The following is a 25077-nucleotide window of genomic DNA, read 5'->3' as shown; positions in this document are numbered from 1 at the left end:
GGAGAAACAATACTGAGATCTGAATTTAAGAGAGCATTAAAAGATTTGAATGGTAGAAAGGCACCTGGAATAGACAGAGTACCTGTAGAATTACTGCGCAGTGCAGGTGACAAAGCGATTGATAGATTAAACAAACTGATTCGTAATATCTATGAAAAGGGAGAAGTTTCGTCAGACTTTAAAAAAAGTGTTATAGTCATGATACCAAAGAAAGCAGGAACAGATAAATGTGAAGAATACAGAACAATTAGTTTAACTAGTCATGCATAAAAAATCTTAACTAGAATTCTGTACAGAAGAATTAACAGGAGAGTGGAAGAAGTGTTAGGAGAAGACCAATTTAGTTTCAGGAAAAGTATAGGGACAAGGGAAGCAATTTTAGCACTCAGATTAATAGTAGAAGGAAGATTAAAGAAAAACAAACCAACATACTTGGCATTTATAGACCTAGAAAAGGCATTTGATAACATAGACTGGAATAAAATGTTCAGCATTTTAAAAAAATTAAGGTTCAAATATAGAGACAGAAGAACAATAGCTAACATTTACAGGAACCAAATGGCAACAGTAATAATTGAAGAACATAAAAAAGAAGCCATAATAAGAAAGGAAGTCCAACAAGGATGTTTCCCCATTACTTTTTAATCTTTACATAGAACTTGCAGTTAATGATGTTAAAGACAATTTAGATTCGGAGTAACAGTACAAGGTGAAAAGATAAAGATGCAAGATTTGCTGATGATATAGTAATTCTAGCTGAGAATAAAAGGGATTTAGAAGAAACATGAATGGCATGGATGAAGTCCTATGCAAGAACTACCGCATGAAAATAAACTAGAACAAAATGAAAGTAATGAAATGTAGTAGAAATAACGAAGATGGATCACTGAATGTGAAAATAGTAGGAGAAAAGATTATGGAGGGAGAGGAATTTTGTTATTTGGGAAGTAGAATTACTAAAGATGGACGAAACAGGAGCGATATAAAATGCCGAATAGCACACGCGAAACGAGCCTTCAGTCAGAAATATAATTTGTTTACATCAAAAAGTAATTTAAATGTCAGGAAAAGATTTTTGAAAGTATATGTTTGGAGTGTCGCTTTATATAGAAGTGAAACTTGAACAATCGGAGTACCTGAGAAGAAAAGAATACAAACTTTTAAAATGTGGTGCTGTAGGAGAATGTTAAAAATCAGATGGGTGGATAAAGTGACAAATGAAGAGGTGTTGCGGCAAATAGATGAAGAAAGAGGCATTTGGAAAAATGTAGCTAAAAGAAGGGACAGACTTATAGGCCACATATTAAGTCATCCTGGAATAGTTGCTTTAATATTGGAGGGACAGGTAGAAGGAAAAAATTGTGTAGGCAGGCAATGTTTGGAATATGTAAAACAAATTGTTAGGGATGTAGGATGTAGGGGGTATACCGAAATGAAACGAATAGCACTAGATAGGGAATCTTGGAGAGCTGCATCAAACCAGTCAAATGATTGAAGACAAAAAAAAAATAATAATACCACTAATAGAACCTTCTTCCCAGTTTCATTATATCGATACTGTATCTATAATCTATAGAGGTCTGACTCTTGGTATCTATTTATACCAATGTTTTCTAGCATAAAAAAATAGAGATTTTACATTTTCAAATTTTAATGTGATGGACATTTTACTTTTTAGAATATTATATTTTATTTTTGCTTATATTTTTTTTATTGTTAGTTTTTCCTTTTTAAAATAATAATTTCAAATGTTATAGTTAAATAAAATTATGTAATGTAATGCTTGTTACATACGAAACAATTTTAACTTCCTTCTTTATCCTACTGCACTGCTGTCTATTGCAAAATTCACCTACATCTAGATGAATTGGTCTGTTGCCTGTAACATCAGCAGATTACTGTAGAGTAATGTAGAACAGTGTATGTTAAAAGGGCCAGATTGATACACTAGCTTTTTAAGATATTTGTGACTAAAGTACAAAAACATTTCATAAAACTTTGCGATAAAGCTCTTAAGTTACAAATAATTAAAGTATTAGACTCTTTATTTCAATTATTATGAAGTTAAAAAACTCACCGGAAAATTGGCCTCCAGATAGTAGGCTAAGGACAAAAGTGTAACAAAAGCTGCATTAATAAAAATGTAAGAAAATCATAACGATAATATATTATATTACAATGCCAGAATTATGTTGAAATTTTGAGTAAAATAAATAAAAACCTTTATGTTTTATATTAGCACTGTTAATTTTACCAGTAAAAACCATTTTTTTTTAAATCCTATTTTTTATGAAGCTGAAAATCGTTTTTAATTTTTTTTTAATTTGCTTAAATAGATTTTTTCATTACACAATTAAATAACATTTTGGATGGAAAAAAAAGTTAATTTTATTTCCACGTGTGTTTAGAATTTACTCACCATGACATAAATTTTTTAATCTAGATGGTAGGATTGTTGTTTGAAGGGCATATCAAACTAAGGAAGAGTAAGGAAGGGCTTTGTGGGTTCTAACATTTATTATAGTTGCTCAAAATACATCGATCCCATCCATTTTTTAATTTATTTTTCCAGAATAAGAATTGGTAGAAATTCTTTTTACCAATAAGAAATTGATTTCAAAATTTATTATACTATATATAAATTATTTATAATACTATACATGCTTTTTATTATACTATTTTATAATATAATATTTACTATCTTAAATTTTATACCTAATTAGCATCATAAAAAAATATATATATGTATATAATATATATATATAAACAGTATTAATTATATACAAGATTTTTAGTAAGAAATATTTTAAAAGAAATAATAATGATTGCAAATTTAAAATTTTTAATTAAATAGTTTTTCTATATGTTCATATTTTTTAAAAAACAGTTTCAGCTGAAGGTTGAATAATGCCTTCAGTGAATCTTACAGTCTTTGATAGTCACTTCAATAGCTGTTTTGTTTCTTCAAAACATTCTAATTTTCTCCTTTTCTTTTAAGTCAATAAAAGGAATATAATTTTAAGAACTGTCTCTTATAAATATTTCATGTAGTTTGGCTGCTTGCAGTAAAAAAAAATCAAAGGAAAATATCAGAAACACTATAAATGTAATATTAAACAGAGCAGAGAAATACTGAAAATTTGATGGAATTATAATTAAGAAAAGGTTATAAAACAAAGTAGCACATTACATGAAAATGTTGTCACAAAACCAGTGTGAACCTAAGAACTCTTTCAGAATAATCAAAACACTGAAAATTATTCACAATTATTTGTAACCTCCACAGCAGAATAATAGCTCATCATCTTTTCATTCATAAGGCCCCTGGTTCAAATCCTGCACAGACTTTGAACTGAGTAGACCAAAGTCTTTCCAGTTTAAAAGGAAGGAGGAAGATTTCCTTAAAAGAAAGGAGGAAGTCTTCCTACAAAAATCTACATTGTATTCTCACACATAATCTTTAAACTTATGGGATAAATTAGACATAAAAAAAACTGGTTGTCTCAGAAATTCAATAAAGTAACCAACCAACTGTCACCTGACAAAATTCCATTTCCATTTTGGGAAAAGAATTACTTTTTTAGTAATAATTTAATGCAATTATTTATTCATAAATTTAAGCCTATATGGGAATCAATCAATAAAACCATCTGAATAGTTTTTATTAAACAACTTTATTAGTATTTGTTTTAATTAATTTAATCTGTCAATCTGGAATCTGTTACATTATACAATGCCCTGTAAGGGCATTGTCAACCCTTACGGGAACAGCTCTCTGTACAACTCCTGTACTAATTCTTGAAGCTTACTCCATTTTGTTATATTTTCTAAACTAAATTAGGATTCTTAGTTTAATTTATATAATTTATTTAAATTAATAACTCAAACTTTATTTTAAGTTAAGATGGTGAAAAAAGAAATTATTTCTGTTCTCATTGAGTGAAAAGTTAAAATAGAATTCAGATATCCAACCACTACTGTAACTGCTAGAGATGATTCCAACCCTGTTATTATCTAAAGTGGTCATAGTAAAAGAAAAACCTCAGTAAATAACCAACAAATTTATTATTGACACAAGTACAAATTTGATCTGTTTTATTATTTAAAAATAATAAATAACATGATAGAGTTCATATTATAAAATATTCATAATTTAAAATTTCATTATTATTTATTTTAAATTATTTAAAATAAATAATAATGAAATTTTAATTAGTTTGTGTAAAAATTTTTTTAAATGGTTAATTTTTTAGGTGTCATCAATAAGTTGGCTGGTTTGATGCTAACCTCCATTTCTTTCTTTTCTGTATTTTTCTTTTAACCTCAGTATAAATACTACAATATATATCTTCAGCTATCTTTTTATTTCAAACATTTTTCTCTAGAGTTTTTACCTTCTATCCATCCTCTCATCTCCAAATTAATTAAATATAGTTGTCTTAATATATAGTCTTCTTATCTAGTTCATCTCTTTACAAGAATTTACTGCAAATTTCTTTCCTATTTGCCTTAAGACTTCTTCATTTCAGATTTCATCAACCCACCCTATTTTTAATATCCTAATGTTTAGGATAATTTAGTGTTAAAGTTAACGTCTAATTTATAACATCCTGTACACCACATTTCAATTGTCTCTGTTCTTTTTCATTGTTGTTCATTGTATTCTTTTCAATGTTTCGCTATTGTAAAATTATATACTCCACACAAATACTTTCAGCATTTTTTTTTTTAATTCTTAGATCACTGTCTTTTGTAATTGTAATCCCTAAATAACAAAATCCTTCCACTTATCTCTTATCTGTCACATTTTATTATCTTTGTTTTACTCTTATTTATTTTCAGCCTGAAGTTTTTTTGGTTTGTACCAAAAGAATAATGCCGTCCTTGATTCTTACAGCTTTATTTTTACTCCTTGGATAGTTCCTTCAATTGCTGTACTGTTTCTTCAACATGCAAAATAAAAACATGGGAACAAACTACAACCTTAATCCGTTCCCTTTTCTTCATATCCATGAAGAAAAGCTTGCCTTTCTTCATCTTCTATTCTTATATCTGCTACCTGACCTTGTACAGATTATAAACAATTGTTTTCTCCCTACATTTAAGTTCTAATTTTCTTTAAATTTTTCTAATTATCAAATCTAATCATTCATTTCTAGTTATCAAATCCATCTTCCAAATGTACAAACATAGGTGGCTTTATTCTTTTTAATTCTGCCTTGTAAAAATGAATGAGAGAACCAGAATTGCCTTGTTGCCTTGTACTCATATACTCTCAGAAACCAAACTTATCTTTAAATAAAACACCTTCTATTACACATTCTATTTGCTTGTAAACTATCTTAGCAAGTAGTTTTATTTGCATACAACATCTCAATTATGAAATTAAATTATTATGCTGTATAAAAGGATTAAAAGTAATTTATGATTAAAGAATGAGCAACGACCGATAAGTTACTTGAATAATATGAAAATGTCACTAAACCAAAACCAGATAAATTTTTATTTTGTTAATAGAGATCCAATTGTGATCTAGATAAAAAAGATTTAAGCATTACCCACACTCAAAAAAAATAATAAAATGTTAAAATTCACTTAATTTTTGGTAGTGAATGTTAGTTAACTAATCATGTTACATATACAAGTTTCAGTACATTAATAATAGCTATAAACTTCTTAAATTGAGAAAGTTGTAAAATACAGCCTATAATGCTTGGATGTGACTCATCTTACAACTGATGTTACATTACTTTTTCGTATTTATGAAATACCAAAAAAAGTATGTGAATAGTTGTTACTATTCAAAAAAAGATTCAAATATTCATCATTTTATGTTTCACCATAAAACTCATTACAATTAAGATGATTTTTATGGTTAAACATTTATATTTTGTCCTTATGTTTCATTTATTTTTTACAATTAAAATTTATTATTATTTTTCTTTTATTTACTTGTTTTTTTAATTTACTTTTAATATATTATTTCCTCGTTATTTTTTTGATAATTATTGTTTGATGATCAAAATGACTGTCAAGTATTCGATTTTACACAAAATGATTTTTTAAATAGTTTTTGAAGGTTTTACTGTTTCCTAATTTTTAAAAACATTAAGGAATTTCAAAATCTTGAACAATTATTCATGATACAAATCACAGAAATGATTTTCCTTTAATACTACATAGATTTTAGGGTCTGTCCTAAAATTGCTATAGTTTCAATCAGGAAAAATTTTTTTTTCAGTTGATTCATCTGTTTACAAAATACTTGATCCCTGATATTACTAAGGTAGATTAAAATTTATGAAAATTTATTGCAAGTTCTAAAATCTGAAAGAATAAAGAAAATTATTTCCATTGTGTTAATTTTAATATTAATATCTTAGATGACAAAGTTTTTTAATTTATTAGGCTCCATTGTTTTAAGTAAACTTTAACATCCTACTAGCACTTACTGAGATATTGACTATTCAAGTCCTGACAGTGTTTGAGTACTTCTTACACAGGAATCCTTACGTTTAACATTGATGTAGGTATTTTTAATCATACTAGTAGTAATTCACTGTTTATATCTTTGTCAAAAAATCACTATCATATGAAAAAACTAAAAGTACAAGTAGTGTGAAAAAAGATTTTTCAGCAAGGATTCCATGAATAATTTCTAAGAATAAATCATTCTATTGCTTTTGAACAGTGTTACCTGGAAAGATATAGTGAACAGGGATATTTTGCCGTAAATTGATTCAGAAATGTACCCAGTGTACAAAAATAGAATTGGGATTTTAATTTGTTATAATATCTCTTGTATAAAGTGTCCAGTGATCATTTAAGGCTAGAATTAAAGAACAAAAAGAACAGTTCTAGTTGCATGCATGGCAATAGATTGGTTCCCTATCTTTCTAATTAACAGCTCCACCCTGAACAGAAAGCCTTCTGTGTTTTGCAGTTTTCTAAATGTGCATTTGTAGTTACAGTACATCAAATGTTCATAGAAAGTTTATTTGTGATCCTCCAAGTAACAATTACATTCATCGAAACATAATCAGTTTGAAATGACCAGATGTCTGTGTAAAAAGGAGAGTACAGGACATCAAACGGTATTTGAAGAAAATGTTGAACATATCAGAGAGTCATTACTGTGTAGTCCTAAAATAAAAATCTGTTAGAAAGGCGAGTCATGAACTAACAATGCTGGTGATGGCAAAAAGTGCTTTAAAGAAAAACATGTTCTAAGGACTTGCTTACATTACATCAATACTATTTACTACTGTTACAAGTGCTGAAGTCTACTGATCGAAACATTGCAGCATGAAGATGACAAATTTCTTGATCATAATGATGGGTCAACATTTCATCTTAGTGGAGAAGCTAACATACATAATAACTGTACCTGGAGGTCAGAAAATTCCAATGATCTCTTACAATGTGAAAAGAACTCCCCAAGTTTAAATTTATAGACTGTTCTTTTTTGTTGAAGCATGCATAACAGGAGTTGCTTATGTGGATATGTTGGTTTATGTCTCTTTCCTTTACTGCAAGATAGACCAGAGAATTTTTATTGGTAACAAAATGGTGCACCTCCTCATTGATACTACTTTCTATGGGATTGGTTGAATGACATTTTCCCCAACCGCTGAATTGATCAACATGGACTCAATTATACGAGCTTGTTTGTTGTGGCCTCCACAAACAGGTCATCTGATCTACCTCATGTGATTTTTTTCTTTGGGTTTTATAAAGGATCATGTGTATGTACTCTGCTAACAACTGATTTACCCAATTTGAGGAACAGGATTGAAACATCTATTGCTTTCATTATTCCAGACATGCTGGTTAAAGAATGGGTGAACTCTCCCTTCAGTTAGATGTATGCCATATGATGAAAGGTGCTCACATTGAACACTTGTAGAGAAACACTGTAAGAGTAAATCTTTCATTTTATTTATAATTTATTACTGTAAATTAAAGTTAAGAGATATAAATAGCTTTAAAACTTTGATTTTTTATTTTATACCTGTATTTTAAAGATTATGTGTAGCAGTAAGTGTTGGGTGAGAAAAGGTATCATCAACTTTTGTCATTCTCAAAATTCTGTTTCCCTTGAAATCTTGATTGATATTTGCAAAAAATCAAAAAAAGAATACTACATTTGGAAAAAAACCTAATAAGAATTCACTTTTTTTTAACTATGAATGAAATTATTTGAAATTCTCAATAAGCTGTAAAGACAGCCAAGTGATATGTGAACAGTTGCTTCATTAACATTATTTACTCTAAATCTAAAGGTGTCTGAACTGTAGTTAGAAAAGAAGTGGATCTGGACAAAAATTATATTGTGATAGTATTGAAGTATCTATCAATGAGGGAAAGGTAAACCCCGAGGAATAAAAGAATGAAGAAAGGGTCAAGAGATGATTTGAGCAGTTATCATCCAATTTCACTGTTACCTCTATTTTGTAATACTTATAAGAGAGCTGCTAGTACCAATTCTATCTATGTAGAGCTATTTGAATATCTCTAATTGGAGCTGTTCAGTTCCAAACCGAATCCCTCTGTATCTGAAACAGATAATTTTTGGGAACCCAGCACAAAATTTCATAAAACTGAACTGCTAAGCCAGCTGTAACTCAGAGAAGGTAGTTTGGAGTATTCTATGATTTTATCACAAGAACATTGATTGTATTGATCTCTCTATGCCAATTTATGTATTGTCATTAACTGACAATTTGCTAATTTACTAACCCACTACATTATTTTACTTTTTACCTGACTCATACCTTACTTTTTACCACTGTCTCATATTATGCAGTGAGAAATGTCTTAAGGTAAGCTCTACATGAAAGAACATTAGTTGTACAGATTTATTCTTGGTACTTTGTTTTTCCTTACTTTTTTTATGGTTTTCCTTCTTTTCGTTATATATTCCAGAATATCTTTTACACAAATAATGAATAATAATGTATTATTGTTTGCGTATGGCACAACTGCTTTGATTATAAGAATTGCACAACTGAAAAAGTCTCTGGAGTTCAATATAAGTTGTAGTTTAGTAGGCCCACAGTTGGCCCAGCAACGGTTTGGTGATGATTATAACTTAAATAATTCATTCTTCAGGCTCTAATTTTCTGAGTCCAAGGGTTGACAAGAGCTTGAATCATTTTTTGGTTATAAAATTTTTCTGTCGTTACATTTGATTTATTTCCTTTATTTTTATCCTTTGCTACTCTTTCATTCCATACAGATGCAGCACAATTTGCAAATCTCTATACTCATGACAAAGAACACCTCATCTGAAAACCATATGCATTCTGTTTTTCCTGTCAATCCTCATTCCATAATTATCTCCTGAAATGTCTTCACCATCTATCCCAGAACCAAGTTTAATAGTACAGAGAAAAAGACAATATACTTGCCTGAGACTTCTTGAAGTACCAAACAGTTCAGTAACAAAAAGTGAAGTAACAAAAAGTTCCAGTGTAACAGCTTTGTGTAGTTCCAATGTTCCAGTGATTCCAGCGTAGTTCTTCTATCTGCTACTGAAATTGTTACTTATTTCTCTATGTGCAAGTAGCATATTAATTTGTTTTATCTCCTGTTTGTTTTTTCTACTAGCATCCATATAGAATTTCTCAGTCTAACCAATCAAATGTGTTTTTTTTTTTGTTTTTTTTTGGCTAAAAATATTATTGAAACCTTGTCCTTTTTTTAAATACTCCTCTCTACTGTTCATCTTTAACTACTACCTCATCTCTTTGTATTCATATTTCTACAATGGTACTGCTCTTCTTAACAGAAGAAATGATTCTTCTTAATATTAGGAATCATAACTTTCCTTTTTATTTCTTCTCAGCCTTCTGTTATCAATCTCCATATGATCTTAGCAGTATGGATAACAGAAGTTGTAGTATGATACTTTTCATGTCCGTTTATCCTCTCTTTCTTGTGCAATGAAACCACTCAATTCTTAAAATACCTTTTCATGATTTACCCCACTAATATATTCTATTAAATAATAATATTTTTAGACCCTTCTGTTCTAGACATCAAACTACTTCAATAGTCTTTCATTAATTATTCTCTGGGCTTTCCCATTTTTCATTTGATTTACTGCAATGATTACTTCAGATGTCATACCACCTCACCACTGTTACATTTGCCCATTGTTTTTTCTTTTTCTATAACAGCTTTGTTAAATTTTCATTTGCCTTATACTAATCTTCCATTTATTCTTTCCATCTCTTAAGCAAATCATCACATCCTTTAATCTACCTTCCTTAGTTTCTGTTCTAGACTATCTTCAGATATATCTATCTTATTCTTTTGTCCCTAGTGATGTTCTAACTGTATGTTAACTACATCAATACAAATACTACTCTACATATTTATATCCTCCTTCACATTTTCTTTTAAATCATAACATCAGTTTTTATCTTACCTGTTGACTCATTGTTTAATTTTTTTTCATCCTCTATATTTTTGTTTCTAAACTTACTTCTCTTGCTTCTAGTCTATACAGATTTTTTTTTATTTTCTACAGAATTTCTTTACTCCTCATCCTTTTGCATTCTCTGTGTTTATTTACATGCATTAATTTTACCCTTCTTTATTCTGTAACTGCCTTCTAGTTTTTTATGGTAATTTTTCAGAATACATTTATTTTATAGAAGTTTTGAACGTTATTGATTTGCAATATATTTCATTCAAAATATATCTGGCTCGGTTGTATCAGAGATGATGCGATTAGTGTCCTTGTATAAGTTTCCTTCTTGTTTTCAAGTAAGGTAACAAACAAAAAATTTTCAGTACTTTTAGGAGAATGCAATAATGCTCTAGAGACATAATGGATCAACTGAATATTATAAAGAATAATAATATCTCATCCCTGATCAAATATTTCAGATGAGAAGGTAGAAATTACTAGATGTTTGTAATCACAAACATCAGTAAAATGAACTATAAAATTCTAAAAAGAATAACAGATTCGATATATCCTCCCTGGGTAATTAAAAGTTTTAAAAAATTTTAAGTTGAGCCCTCTTTCATGTGATAAATATTCTATTTATTGAAAATGAATTTCCTAGCAATCTAAAATTATCTAAGATTAAAGTACAGATACACCTTATTAAAAAATAAATTTAATGATAAAAAATTATAGTTCATATCATCCCATAATTACATTTTAGATACAAAATTATGTCTGGGGTCTTACTATGCAATTTACATTTGCAATTTGCAGTTTTAAAATTCTGACAACTAACATAAGTTGTTTAAATATAAATGTGCATTTGAATACATGCAATATTTATTTGAAACTTTTGTGTACATATGATGTGTGGCTATTAAATAACGAGACTAATGCTATAAAATATTTTATTTTAAATTTATACATATTTATTATCCCCTTCAATATACACCCATCCTCTATCCTTACAACACTCCATGCGAATTTTTCATTGTTCAAAATGGTGCTGGAAGTCTTTTTTTCATGTCGCATGCTGCTTTTTCTTTCATAGCTTCAACGGTCTGAAATCTTGTTCTTTTTAATTCAGATTTGACCATGGGAATCAGATAAAAGTCACATTGTGCCAGGTCAGGTGAATAAGGCAAATGGACTAACACTGGAGTGTTATACTTGGCTAGAAACGTCTTAACAATGTAGTGTGAGCCGGCGCGTTGGCCTGATGAGAACCCATGACTTGTTCTTCCACAATTCCGGTCGTTATTTTTCTTAATTTTTCACGGAGTTGAGCAAGGACCTCAAGATAGTAATGTTGATTAATAATTTGGCCTTCAGGATTCCAGTGACTTCAGTGAACTCGTTTTAGACGTGAAAGGACGACCCGAGCAAACATCATTTTCAACGTCTTCTCGGGCATCTTGGAAACGCTTAAACTACTCAAAAACACGCACACGAGATAAACATTCATTGCCATATTACTTTTTTTAATAAAAAATAAGTGTCGGTTGCGGTTTTTCCAAGTTTCAAATGAAATTTCACGACAATTCTTTGCTCTAATAAAACCCATCATTTTGTCGTCAAAACAAAAAACAGATGTTATCCGAATGAAGGCCACGGCCAGATGAATATGTCTACAGAAACGGGAATGGCAACAATTAAAGAAAAGGCTTCACGCTACACAGCTGTGGGCCGTACGAATTTGGCGCATGCGCAGTTCTTCTGTAGCAGCATTAATATCGTTATTTAATAGCCACACTTCGTAAAATCTCGGTCGTAAAAAATACTGAAGATCTCCTGATTATAATACAAGGAACAAATGCACAAAATGACAATTACAATATAATTTTATTTTCATCACATGAGAGCTAAGTTAAAAGAAACTTTTAAATAATGAAAAAGTTTATAGGTATAAAAATTCATCAAAAGAGCATTAAAAATGTAACAACCAGGAGGTAGTACATATTTGCTAGGTAGTGTTATTTTGGGGACCTCAATAAGTATAGATGACTGTTCGGTAAAATGAAATTCAGATCTGCTGAAGTTACACAACCGCTACAATTTTTGTTAAGGTAATAAATTTACAATGTGTCTGGCTAATCACAACCAGTACCTACTGCCAAATTCTACCGAGTCTAGGTTACCAATTCGAAATTTTTTTTAACACATTAGTTGACTTCATTAATTAAAATAGTAATGCCAAACTCATCGTGGAGTGGTAGCATCTTAGTCTTTCATACACAGGTCCCGGGTTCAAATGCTACAAACTTCAATTTTCACACTCTCATGTACAATCTTCAGTGGTGAATTAATTAAGATGTCAAAAAAAATATAGTGTTATAATTATTATTAATAATAAATAAGAAAACCATAAAGATTTTTACCTTACAAAAGCATGGAATTAGAACTTATCTGTAAGATTTTACAGTGTCATATAAATCTATTTTTTTTAAACATAAGATTTAATTTTTTTTATTATATATCTTTTCTCATTTTAAATCTGTTTTATGCTGTAATAAAAGTCTTTTAAATCCAAACAGCTGTAGAAATTCGTGACACACATGTGAGAAATTTCAACAAAAGAATGAAATGTCAGATTATGTTTAATTTAACAGAACAGTTCAATTTAAACATTTTTAGATGCTTTCTGATAGTGTCATGATATTTATAAGTTTTTTATCATATGAATAAGTTCAGTCATGTGAATATTTCTGATTGCTTTACTCATAGTACTCATAGCTTTTCATCACCCCACAGATAGGCTTCATCATATTCTTGAATGCTGTGACATTCATTGTCTGCAATTCTCAGCAATCAAAATATACACATTAGTTTCTGTTGGGTTCCTTATCAAGTAGCAATCCAAATCTATGAAAACCACTAAAGATATTTTATCATGACATCAAAGAACATGTTATCCCTTAATTTTTGAACTGTTTGCTGAAGACAGCTTTGCCAAATGAATGATTAGTAATTTATATTTGTTATATAAAATTGTCCACTGTTGTTTAGATTTGGGGAACAACAGGGTTATTAGAACATGGAATCTTCATGTCGCCAGTGATGTTCCGAAATGTCACTTAGATTACTGCTGCGTAATATATCACATTTTCTTTGTTTGTATACATTATGTGGTATTTCAATCGTGATTTAAACTGGCACACAAAACTGATTATAATTCTGGTATCGATTTGACCAAAATTGGCAAATTTTAAAGGCCAAAACATTAGGCTTTTGTCTAAATTTTAACTAATTTCAAGTACTTAAAGTTTGCTTTTCATTACTGGAGGAAGGCCTTTTTATTTCTGGAGGAAGGCCTTTTTATATTTCCATTCCAACTGCTTGTCCTTGAATAAAATTACTAGTAGGTTGAATTACTACTAACATATTTTATAGTACTTATTATAATAAAGTGAAGAGCAGACCTGTACCTTCATAAAGTTGTTGAAGGTATTTTAATTTCATCAATTTTGTAAAAGTATATTAATGGTATTGATTTTTAATGATTCCTAATGTATTTCCAGTAATGTGCCCATCATTAGAGGCAAAATTTCAAATTATATTAAAAATTAAAATTATCTGATGAAAGACATTGATTATTCCCTTTTGTATTTTTACTTTTTCTTATGTAGTTTGGAATTATGCTTATAATGATTGTAAATTCAACTAATAATATTTAAGATACTGTTAATATCTACTTTTCGCAACTTTATAAATGGATGTTATTCATTTCTCATTTTATTACAATTATCATAGAGAAAAAAAGTTGCAGAATTCACCATAATGATTTACTTACTAGTAAAGATGTACTTTATTCATTTTCTTGTGTTTATTTCTTCTTTTATTTTATATTTTTATTTTTTTATTTTTTGATTCCATCAATTACTAACATCTTTAGTGACTTCATTGGAGTTAACAGATTATAAATTACCCATATCCTGGGAAGGAACTGAATCCAGGAATTTCAGCGGAGTATGCAAATTTAAATCGGTGTCACCAAAACAGTTATGATTAGTTTTGTTAGAAATTTGTGTATTTTTAATAGTATATTTTTTATGGTATCTATAATACTAACTCTTCATATCCCTATGTAAAAAATAAATGAATTATAAAATTATAAAATAGTTGTCTGAAGATTGATAATTACGGATGAATACATTAATAAAGTAATGCTGATGTATGATGTTTAAATTTTTTTATCATTGTAGTGTTTCTGACTTACATATTAATAAATCTTAAAAATAATACAAAATGTTTTTGTCAATAACCTTTTTTATTTTTTTTTAGAAAGCATTTCCTGTAAGAGTTACAAGGATTAATGTAGTAAATGTTTCGTCAAATATTGAAAGAATGGTTGCTTTCTTCAGACCTTTTATATCTGCTAAAATTATGTCAAGAGTAAGTAACTCTTTTTTATTTTTATTATTACGTAAAAATTACAGGCTTATGTCACTTCATTATTAGAATATTAATTCCAAATATTTTGTCCTGTAATCTGTTGCAACTAACTAAAATCAGATATTTGTTGATAGGTATATCCAAATGTCTGTTGGAGTAATTAGAATCATTGGCTTTGTTTTATTGTACTCTATACATTACCTAGCTTAAATAGAAATTTAAAAAAAAGGATTTGTATCTGATTAACAGAATCAGTGTATGAGTAATTAATTAATTTAATTAACTCACCTAATATAAATTAATTATACATCCCTCAAGACAAAATAATACCCGGTTTTTAGAAATAGCTTGTGTTAAACAGGTAATAAGGACGTACTTGGAAAGATGTTTTCTTAATTTTTCTCACAATGAGAGATTTTTACTTGTTTAAAGAATATGAATACCTTATAACTGGCAGTGAAACCTTATAGAAAATCATGCACAGTAGAGAATTGTTAACGTGTTGGCGACCTCAACCCAATCTTGAATATTTTTTTATGGGTAATGCTTTGGGTGTGAGTTTGATTTTTACTTCATTTTTTTTAGTTCCTATTAGTCAGCAGGTTAATTTGTGTTTACTTATTTATCGTTGTCAATTACTACTACAAAGGTTTTTCATTTTTGCGTCATTCCTTATTAATTTTATTTGCAATATTCTTTATGTGCAAGTGCAGTTGTGCAAACCACTTGGACTTAAGTATTCTATAACTAAGGCTCATAATTTACTTTGTTTTGCAGTACGCCTAAAATATTTTCTGTTAATTTTAAAAATGATTAATTATGAATAATTAAAGGTATTGAATTAATTTTATCATATGCATTATAAGCATTAACTTTGCTTGACTGATGTTTATGTATTTAGTTTTTTAATTTATTTTCACAAAACTCCATCACAATAGTCAGTTTAGTTTAAACACAAACATAAAATAAAACAATAGGAAAATGAGTAGAATAAAAAATATTTATATAAAAATAATATCATAGGTTTGAACAAATCATTATATGAATATATTCATATTATGAATAACAAGATAATTAATTAGTCTCATTCATTACCTTACCACGGCAGATATAACAGGTTTTAACTTTGACACAAGTATGTAGATATTAATGAAATTCATTTTAAAATTTTTAACTATATTTTAATTGTAATTTATAATATTGGCTACTGATGATGGAGTAAAATTCCAAATGCACTGTAGTTAGGTGAGTGTTCTTACCTTTTTATTCGAGCTGTATCTGGTGGATACAATCCATTTTTTTAAATATTTTTTTTGATGCAGTGGTATATATAATGTTAAAAAAATAAATAAATATATTATTCTCAAACCAAGAGTATTGAGAACTAAGACTCAAAATTCAGTTTCTTATCTTCCTTAATTATGTGTAATATCATGAAGTATTAATATTAACATAGACTTAATGAATATTAAGATACGATAGACATAATGTTTTTGTAGGAATTGACTAAAAGCTGCAAATGGCAGAGATTGCATGTTAGTAACAACACACAAGAGTTTCCACCCATATTTTGAGACTTTGTGGAAAAAATTTGCTGTTAATAACAATTTTTGACTGAATGTATTTTATATTCCATCAACTACTTAAGTGATTCCCAAGGTGTGCGCCATGGTGCCCCAAGGAGCTGCAGCCTCTTCACAGGGGTGCCATGAAATATTGTAAAAGCTTCATAATTAATTGAACCAAAACATTTACAATTATTAATTTTATGTTGATAAACTAAAAAATAATGAAGATACAAGAGTTTTATTTATTTTTATCTCTTAACTTATGAGTAGTCATACTTTTACTTAGGGGAGGGCACCATGGAAAAATTTTAATTAAAAAAGGGCACCGCGACTCGGAAAAGTTTGGGAACCACTGATCTACTTCATTACAACATTATTTAGAATATTATGAATTTGTTGAATCATTTTATGTAACTGGTACAAATCATTTTTTAATTGTGGGGAATTTCAGTGTTCCTGAAATTATTTTTAATCGTTATGTTAGTGAGAGACAATTGCAAATTTTATTAACTTATAAGTTCAAAAATCGTATAATTTTATTCAAAATTATAATCAACATATTCTTTGCCTGATTTTGAGTTTGAAGAATCATCTGATGTAGTAGTATCCCCTTTGGATGATATAGAAACATCCCTATTGGTATCATTTGTTATGTTACTTTCATATTATTATTGAAATGCTTTAACTAATGGTGATATATCTATGTGTACACTAACCCTTTTGTTTGTATTTCACAATAAGAGATAATGGCTGAATTCCTGTTTATAAAATCTATTGAAATGATTTGAATCTATTGAATCATTTTATTTATTATTAAACTTAATATTTACATAGTAAGTATATATCAAGTGTCATAAAATCAGCGGTTTATATAATATAGCCTTCTTGGTTTGCATTTGGTATTATAAGTGATAACAAATAACTGACAAACTTACCAGGGAAAAAATTGTTCAAGTTACTTTAGTGAGAAATTTAAGTTATTAAGATCTAATTTAGAAATTAAAATTCAGTACACTTACTTAAGATACATATTTGATATAGAACTGAGAATAAAAAATTTCTAAGTATTTATGCAGTTTATAAGTATTATGCAGTCCTGTAACACTAGTAGCAATTAAACAGCACTAGTCCTGTAGTCCTGTAGCAATTAAATACAACAGCTCAACCTCTGTTTTGTGGTTTCTATGCAAATCCTTTTTGTCTGTTTTTCATCCATTTCCATTAATTACGATCATAGTACCATTCATTTAGTTACTAATTTAGAGAGTTTAAATATTTTTACTTTAATTCTATTTTTATTAATGAAATTGTATATTTGAAAGTAGGTTAAGCCAAGATATTCAAGAGTTCTTGATGGAATTCTTTCTTACTTGGTCCTGGCTGGAAGCCTTAACTCAACCACTGCACCTTCCATTAATTTGGTTGTACAAGCCTTTATTTTCTTGAAACGTGAAAAATGTCCAGTCATGCTGGAAATGAGTAACATTAATTCTGGTATGAAATTGGGTAACAGTAATTCTGGTTTCAATTAAAATTTTTAATGTGTTTACTAAAGATTTAAACGCATTATATAGAAGAAAATTATATATCATGTTCAGACTTGTATTTCTGGCTTTCAGCATATATTTCTTCCTTCCAAATAGAGTAACAGTAACAAATTTTACATACTATCTCAGATATTAGATATTGAAGGTGAAGAGTTAGTATAGTAAACACTCATTTTCTAAAGCTTTCAGTACTTTGAATCATAAGATTTTATTGGATTAATGGTTTCAGTTATAATGAATTAAAAGAATACCATTAATGCAATTAATGGTTTCAGCTCTTCCAAAGTACGTTTCTATGAGAGCTGTCTAGATTTTGTCAGATCCAATTTAAGACTACTTCTGTTTCTTCTCTTGGTAATGCTTTGCCTATTTTTTTAAGCACTGTGCACATATTTATTAGTAATGATGTTAAAGGTTTTGCAGGATTGGCCATTTCAGACTGTGAGGCACTTCAGTCGAATAAAGATGTGGTTTTTGAATGGTATAGTGCTAATTGTTTGAAGCCAAACATAAGTAAATGTAAATTTGTTTTACTCCATGTCAAAGAGAAGTTACACCCTTCAATTATTGTATAGACAAGACTCAACAGCAGCTAGTCTATTTGGTTAAGGATCATGGATTAGTATTCAATTCTCATTTGGTATTCAAAGAACATGTTAACTATTTGGTTTGCAAAACTAACGAAATCTTAGGATTTATCTTAAGAATATGCTCTTTGTTTTGTGATTGGGTGGTTACGGTTTATTTGTTCAAATCTTTGTTCTGTAGTTTCTTGGAGAACAATGCACCTGTTCAAAATTTTCATTCCCACAACTGCATTCATAAAATAAAAAGATACAAAACAAATTTTTAAATTGCATTTATTTTCATACATTTGTAGGTTGTTGTCCTGAAAGTTTTACAACTGATGAATTGAGGTGATTTTTCCATGTTGTTGTCCATTGAAATATTTCATCCTTGCAACTGCTATACTGCAGTTTAATAATTTTGTTGATAAATCCTATCTTATACCTTTATCAGGCTTTTTCCCCTTTCCATAATCAAAGAGATTATTCCTCCTTCTATATATCTAAATTTCTGGGGATGAATTTCTATTCTAATTAATTTATATTCTCCTCTTTCAGGAATCCTCTACCTTTTCAATGATTTTTGGAGAGATGTTGAAATTTTGGTGAATCTAAAACTTTGAATTTAAATAAAAAATTCTGGGTAGGCAGTCCAGAAGGATTTTAATATTTGAGCTATGCTCCTTTTAATTGCAAAATATAATTCAATTTACATAATAATTAAGTCAATTTGCAATTTTTTTTGTGTAACCGATAAGTTTCTTAATGCAGAAAGCAAGGTTTGAGAAAAATTCTTACTGCTTCCATTTATAACAAAATGCAGTGTTCCGGAACTTATAACTTCAAGAACTGATTCAGGGCACCAAAAGGAGCGAAAAAGTTCATATCAGCATAAGTCCTATCTTGCTTTGTTTTCCTTCTGGACGTTAAATTTTTGCCAGGTTTTATTTCCTCCACTAAATGTAATAAAAATTATTAATAAATAATAATAGTAAATTAATAAAAATAAAAATTATCGCCTTGCATTAAGGTTCAAAAGCGTACTGCCGGGTTAATTGTCTGTAATAACTCGATAGTTTCTCAACGGATTTTTACAAATGAGGTGCCATATTGTTCAAAATAAAATAAGCATTTTATTTTTAATAAGTAAAAATTTGATCAAACAAATAATTTCAGAAATATTAACGATTAAAAATTAAGATGGCCGCTATTTTGAAATTTTTGTAGGTGACGTTTTCAATTTTTTATTTTATTTTATAGAATAAGACACTAGTCTTAAAGTTGCCAAATTTAATTAAAGTAGGTTTACCAGTTCCTGAAAAATAAATTTTGTTGAAAATCAAAAATTGGCGTCCAGAAGGAAAACAAAGCAAAAGAAAGAATTTTTTTGCTCATTTTGGTGTCTGAATCAGTTCCTGAAGTTCAGCAAATACGATCCGAAACACATTGTATTTATTTATCTATAATAAAAGATGATACTTAGTTTAAATTAGCAGAGATGTAGCCCTTACGGTGCGGCTACACTGTTAGAAATAATGATAATATAATTGATTATAATTTAAAGTATTATGCCGGTTATGTATTAAAAATTTAATGTCAATTTAATTACACAATTTTTTTCAAAAGTGATCGTTGTTATACAGAGAATATTTATAAAAACCGTTTCTAGAATTTAGGGGATAGTCCCCTAAATTGAAAATAAAGAAAAAACTTAATTATCAACATATGTTCGGAAACGCTTACTTTACAGGCTATCCGCCATTTTGTATTTCTGACACAAAAATTTATTTCTCAGGAATAAGCCGTATTATTTCTCAGGTTAATCGTATCGAGCTGAATTCTCGTATACCGCTACGGTACCTAGAGCTTTACTTGTATAAAAATAATGAATCCATCCACTTAAAAATGGCTGCCATGTAAACTTTTTAATTGTTAATATCTTTGCAAACGCTAGTTTATTTAAACGCTATATTACAAAAATGTCAAGTGTTATATGACAAAGAAAGTGACACCTTATGTAATCATATCCGTTCATAAATAACAAACCTTATAGTAAAAATTCTTTGCTGATATGCACTTAATGTACGGTTTTTCACGTTGCAACACCCTCAAGGTGTTGCGGTTAGCGAGGTGACGGCTATATCAGGAACACTTTCCTTATCGAGTGTTACCTACTCACACAGTGTTTTCATCCATTTATAGACGACTGAGAGAAACAGGAAGCTTCAAACCTGAAAAACGTGGTAAATCAGGACCACCACGTTCAACGTGTACACCCGAAGAAGATGCGTTAGATGAAATATCTTACCATCGCGAACTCTAAGACGTTCTCCGAAGAGCCAGTCTTAATCAAACAGTTTGGAAGGTTTTGCATGAGCAGCAACTCCATGCCTATCACAATCAGCAACTACAAACTGTTTTCCCTCGAGATTATACTCACCGTGTTCGGCAATGGCTTATTTAAAAATGTACTAATCCGAATTTTTTGAATGATACTTTCTTTACCAATGAAGCCAAATTTACAAGATTCTTAACACCATTCTTAACACCCATAAAACGTACATATGGTTAATTGAAAACTCTCATGTCATTTCAGAGAACCGTAAACAATATCAGTTTTCTGTAAACGTATGGACTGGTATTCTGGGTGACCACTTTTTGACTGTTTTTTATCTGAAACCCTCAATGGTGAAAGATATTTACATTTCTTGACGGCTGATTTTCCACTTTACTCGAAGATTTACCACTAAACGCAACACGCAACAAAATGTGGTTCATGGTGGTCGGGTTTCCGGTTCACTATAGATTGCAAGTTCGAGATCATCTAAATACAGTATATCCAAACACATGGTTGACCGATGAGACTCAACAGCATGGCCTGCAAGGGCTCTCGATCACAGTCCTCTTGATTTTTTCCTTATGGGACCATTTAAAAACATTTGTATACGACACTCCTATGGGCACCATAGAAGAATTGAGCATAAGAATTCTAAATGGGATTGAAAAGATTTAACAGACTCGTGGCAGCTATGAAAGAGTACGACAGTCGATAAAAATCGCCAGAATGCTTGTACTTTGAATGAGGACGGTTATTTTGAACTCCTGCTGTAGTTTCTTTATTAATGTTTAATTATCTGATACGATAATTTATTATCGTTAAGTAAATTTTAATTAAAAAAAGCAGTTTGTTTAATAAGCAGCGTCTGTTCACTAAACGAAAAATGTGCAATGCAATTTATTTTTAAACATTAATATTTTTGTTATAATATTTTCATGATTTCAATAATATTTAATTTTATTATAATATTTTTAATATTAAAAAAAAATAATAATTTAAATAATCAAAAAATATAATTTATTACTTGAAAACATTAATTAAATTATTCGAGTTGAGATTGTGTCGAGTTATTTAATTTTATTCGGGAGGAAATAAAAACTGATTTTTAATCTTGAGTGATACTTTTTTAAGAATTTTGCCATAACTTTGTTATTTATGAACGGATTTGATTAAATAAGGTGTCATTTTCTTTATTATACAGCGTTTAACATTTTTTGTTAAGCGTAACATTTAATTAAACTAGCGGTTGCAAAAATATTAACAATTAAAAGGTTTACTTAGCAGCCATTTTGAAATAGATGGAAAGATCAGGTTTATTATTTTTATACAAGTAAATCTCTAGGTACACTAGTGGTATACAAGATTTCAGCTTGATACAATTAATCACTTCTGAGAAATAAATCGTTATGTTAAAAATAAAAAATTACAGATAGCCAGTAAACTAAGTGTTTCCAGACATTGATTTTTTTTTCTTTATTTCAATGTGGGGACCATCTCCTGAATTTTGAAACAGTTTTTATAAACACTCTGTACAGACATGTGATGGTGTACAGACATCTAAAAATTTGTTATTCATAGAAAATAAAGAATAAATCAAAAGGGTAAGAATAACTTACTGCTTAGGTGAATTCATTAATTTGAATAACACACACACACACACACACACACACACACACACACAGAGAGAGAGAGAGAGAGAGAGAGAGAGATTAACTCCCCACATAATGCTACCACTTTTAGTGCAGACCAATCATAGCGCTTTTACAATATAAGTCATCATTGAAACTCAGCTTATGAATAGGCCTAGACTTTGTTTTGTTGTTAACCAGTATAGTTCTAAGTACACTCAGAACTATACGGTTATGAGTATGCTAACTGTATGTGAGTGTGCACTTACTCATGACCAGCTTTCTGTAGCAAAATATCAACATGAGACAAGAGGAAGAGAAATTGGAGCAATGAATCAAAACCCTGTTGCATCAACCAACAAAATGAGAGTGAAAGGTCTTAAAGAAGGTTTAGAACTGTTTCATTAATATGAGTTACTAAACAGAGAGTTACAAGAGATTGTGAACTAGTAAATATCAGAAAGACAACATTGTTCCTGAGGTGGAACTGAAGAAACACAAAAAAGAAATTGACAGTTGGATTCCTCAATAACAAAATTCTATTACACTGATTACAGACAGTTTACAATGAGCTCGATTGCAAGCCAAGTTTTAACCAAAGCATGGAGTTCCAGAAATATTACCCTTTACTAGAAAAACTAGCAGAAAGAAAACTAAGCAGTAAGTTATGATAAACAATTAAATTTTTAAGAAACTAATGGTAAAATGAAAGAAATAATCAAATCACGCTCCTTAAATTTTAATAAACATTAAATTTTTATTTTTATTGTTTTTTATGTATGTATTGAAACATAAGTTTTATTTAAAATGAATGTATGAACAAATTTGTTAATTGTTATTTAATAATTTTATGTTAATTGTTTATTATTACATTTTATAATACAATTTTTAATACTGGTGTTAATAAGTTTATTTATATTTTATAAGATTAAAGATAACAGTACATTTCTGGAATAATTGAAAAAAAAAACAGATCACATAGCGCTGTTTTGTGTAGTGCTATGCTATTGAGTGGAGCATGTTCTGAGTCCCAAGCAGGTTGTAGTAAAAACTTTATTTAAAAAGCGACTCAGGTCTCTTAACTTCCTAGGCATTACAAGCACCCAGTCTTATCAAATTTAAAAAAACAAAATAGTGTAGCAATTTTTGTGTAGAAAAAATAAGACATGTTATGATGCACATTACTGTCAGGAACATGTAAAACAGCTACACCATTGACATCACCCTAACTTGGGAATGACGTATTATCCAAATTGTGCAGACCCTGGAATTAGCTAAAATTAGAAGATGTAATATTCAAACTATTCTCCATCTAAAAGTGACCTCTTTCTTGAGCTGAGAAGAAATTTTGCACTGTTGAAGTGGATTAGGCTCCTTTGACTTTCAGTTATTCTAGGTTCCCAACCCCTTCAATTAACAAAATAAAAATTAAATATTGAGATTTTCAAACTTATCTCAAAAACAGTTTTTTTGAAAACACATTCACTCACTATAAATAAAATGGTCAATATTAATCATAATTTCTGTATCTTCATATTTCTCTGGCCACCTTCAATTAACAGAACAAATATTGTGAAAATATATTTGATCTGTTATTTTACAGGTTATTCTACTCAAGGTAAAGTTAGCAAACTCAAATTTAAAAAAAAATTAGATACTGCATCCTAGTACTTCTCTCTTTAATCAACAAAAATAGTAATATTTTGATATTCAATTATTCCTTTTAAATATAAAATAGAAGAAAAACATAATACACAACAGAACAATAATAGAAGTGCAAAGATACTCAGTAGTGGTATAGTGGTCTCCAATTTAAAAATAAAATTGAAAATGTTCTCTTAGCTACTAAAAATAGTAAAATTTAATATTTATTAGAAAATTAAATATAACTAAAACTAACCATTACTTTTAACTTAGGTTACATAGTACTAGCCCACCTAGTGGGCTAGTGGTCTAGTGGTTAACTCATCATCACAAATCAGCTGATTTCAAAGTCGAGAGTTTACCATTCAAACCCTAGTAAAGGCAGTTATACGGATTTGAATACTAGATCGTGGATAACAGTGTTCTTTGGTGATTGGGTTTAAATTAACCACATATTTCAGGAATGGTTGACCTGAGACTGTACAAGACTACACTTCATTTACATTCATACGTATTATTCTCATTCATCCTCTGAAATAAAATACCTTACAGTGGTGCCAGAGGCTAAACAGAGAAAGAGAGACTACATAGTACTATACACATATGGAAAAAAGAACAAATATAAAACACTATTTTTTTTTTTGTCTTCAGTCACTTGACTACTTTGATGCCACTCTCCAAGATTTCAATCAAGTGCCAGTTGTATCATTTCGATATACCCCCTACATCCTATATCCCTAAAAATTTGTTTTATATATTCCAAACACTGCCTACCTGCACAATATTTTCCATCGTCTCTTCTTTTAACTACATTTTTCCAAATGTTTCTCTCTTCATCAATTTGCCAAAACACCTCTTCATTTGTCACTTTATCAACCCATCTGATTTTTAACATTCTCCTATAGCACCACATTTGAAAAGCTTGTATTATTTTC

At 29.3% G+C, this 25077-nt stretch overlaps 1 protein-coding gene across 1 annotated transcript in view; it reads left to right on the top strand.

The window, feature by feature from the left end:
- Positions 1-25077, top strand: part of LOC142318263 (retinol-binding protein pinta-like) — a 131798-nt gene that overhangs the window by 87973 nt on the left and 18748 nt on the right. Inside the window, exon 5 of the mRNA XM_075354829.1 lies at positions 14741-14851. Coding sequence (XP_075210944.1) covers positions 14741-14851 — 111 coding nt within the window. The remainder of the gene's footprint in view (positions 1-14740; positions 14852-25077) is intronic.

This window comes from Lycorma delicatula, chromosome 1 (genome assembly GCF_047948215.1).
Source record: "Lycorma delicatula isolate Av1 chromosome 1, ASM4794821v1, whole genome shotgun sequence".
Taxonomy (NCBI): domain Eukaryota; kingdom Metazoa; phylum Arthropoda; class Insecta; order Hemiptera; family Fulgoridae; genus Lycorma; species Lycorma delicatula.
The sequence above is the reverse complement of the archived record's forward strand: the minus strand, read 5'-3'. Positions and strand labels throughout refer to the sequence as shown.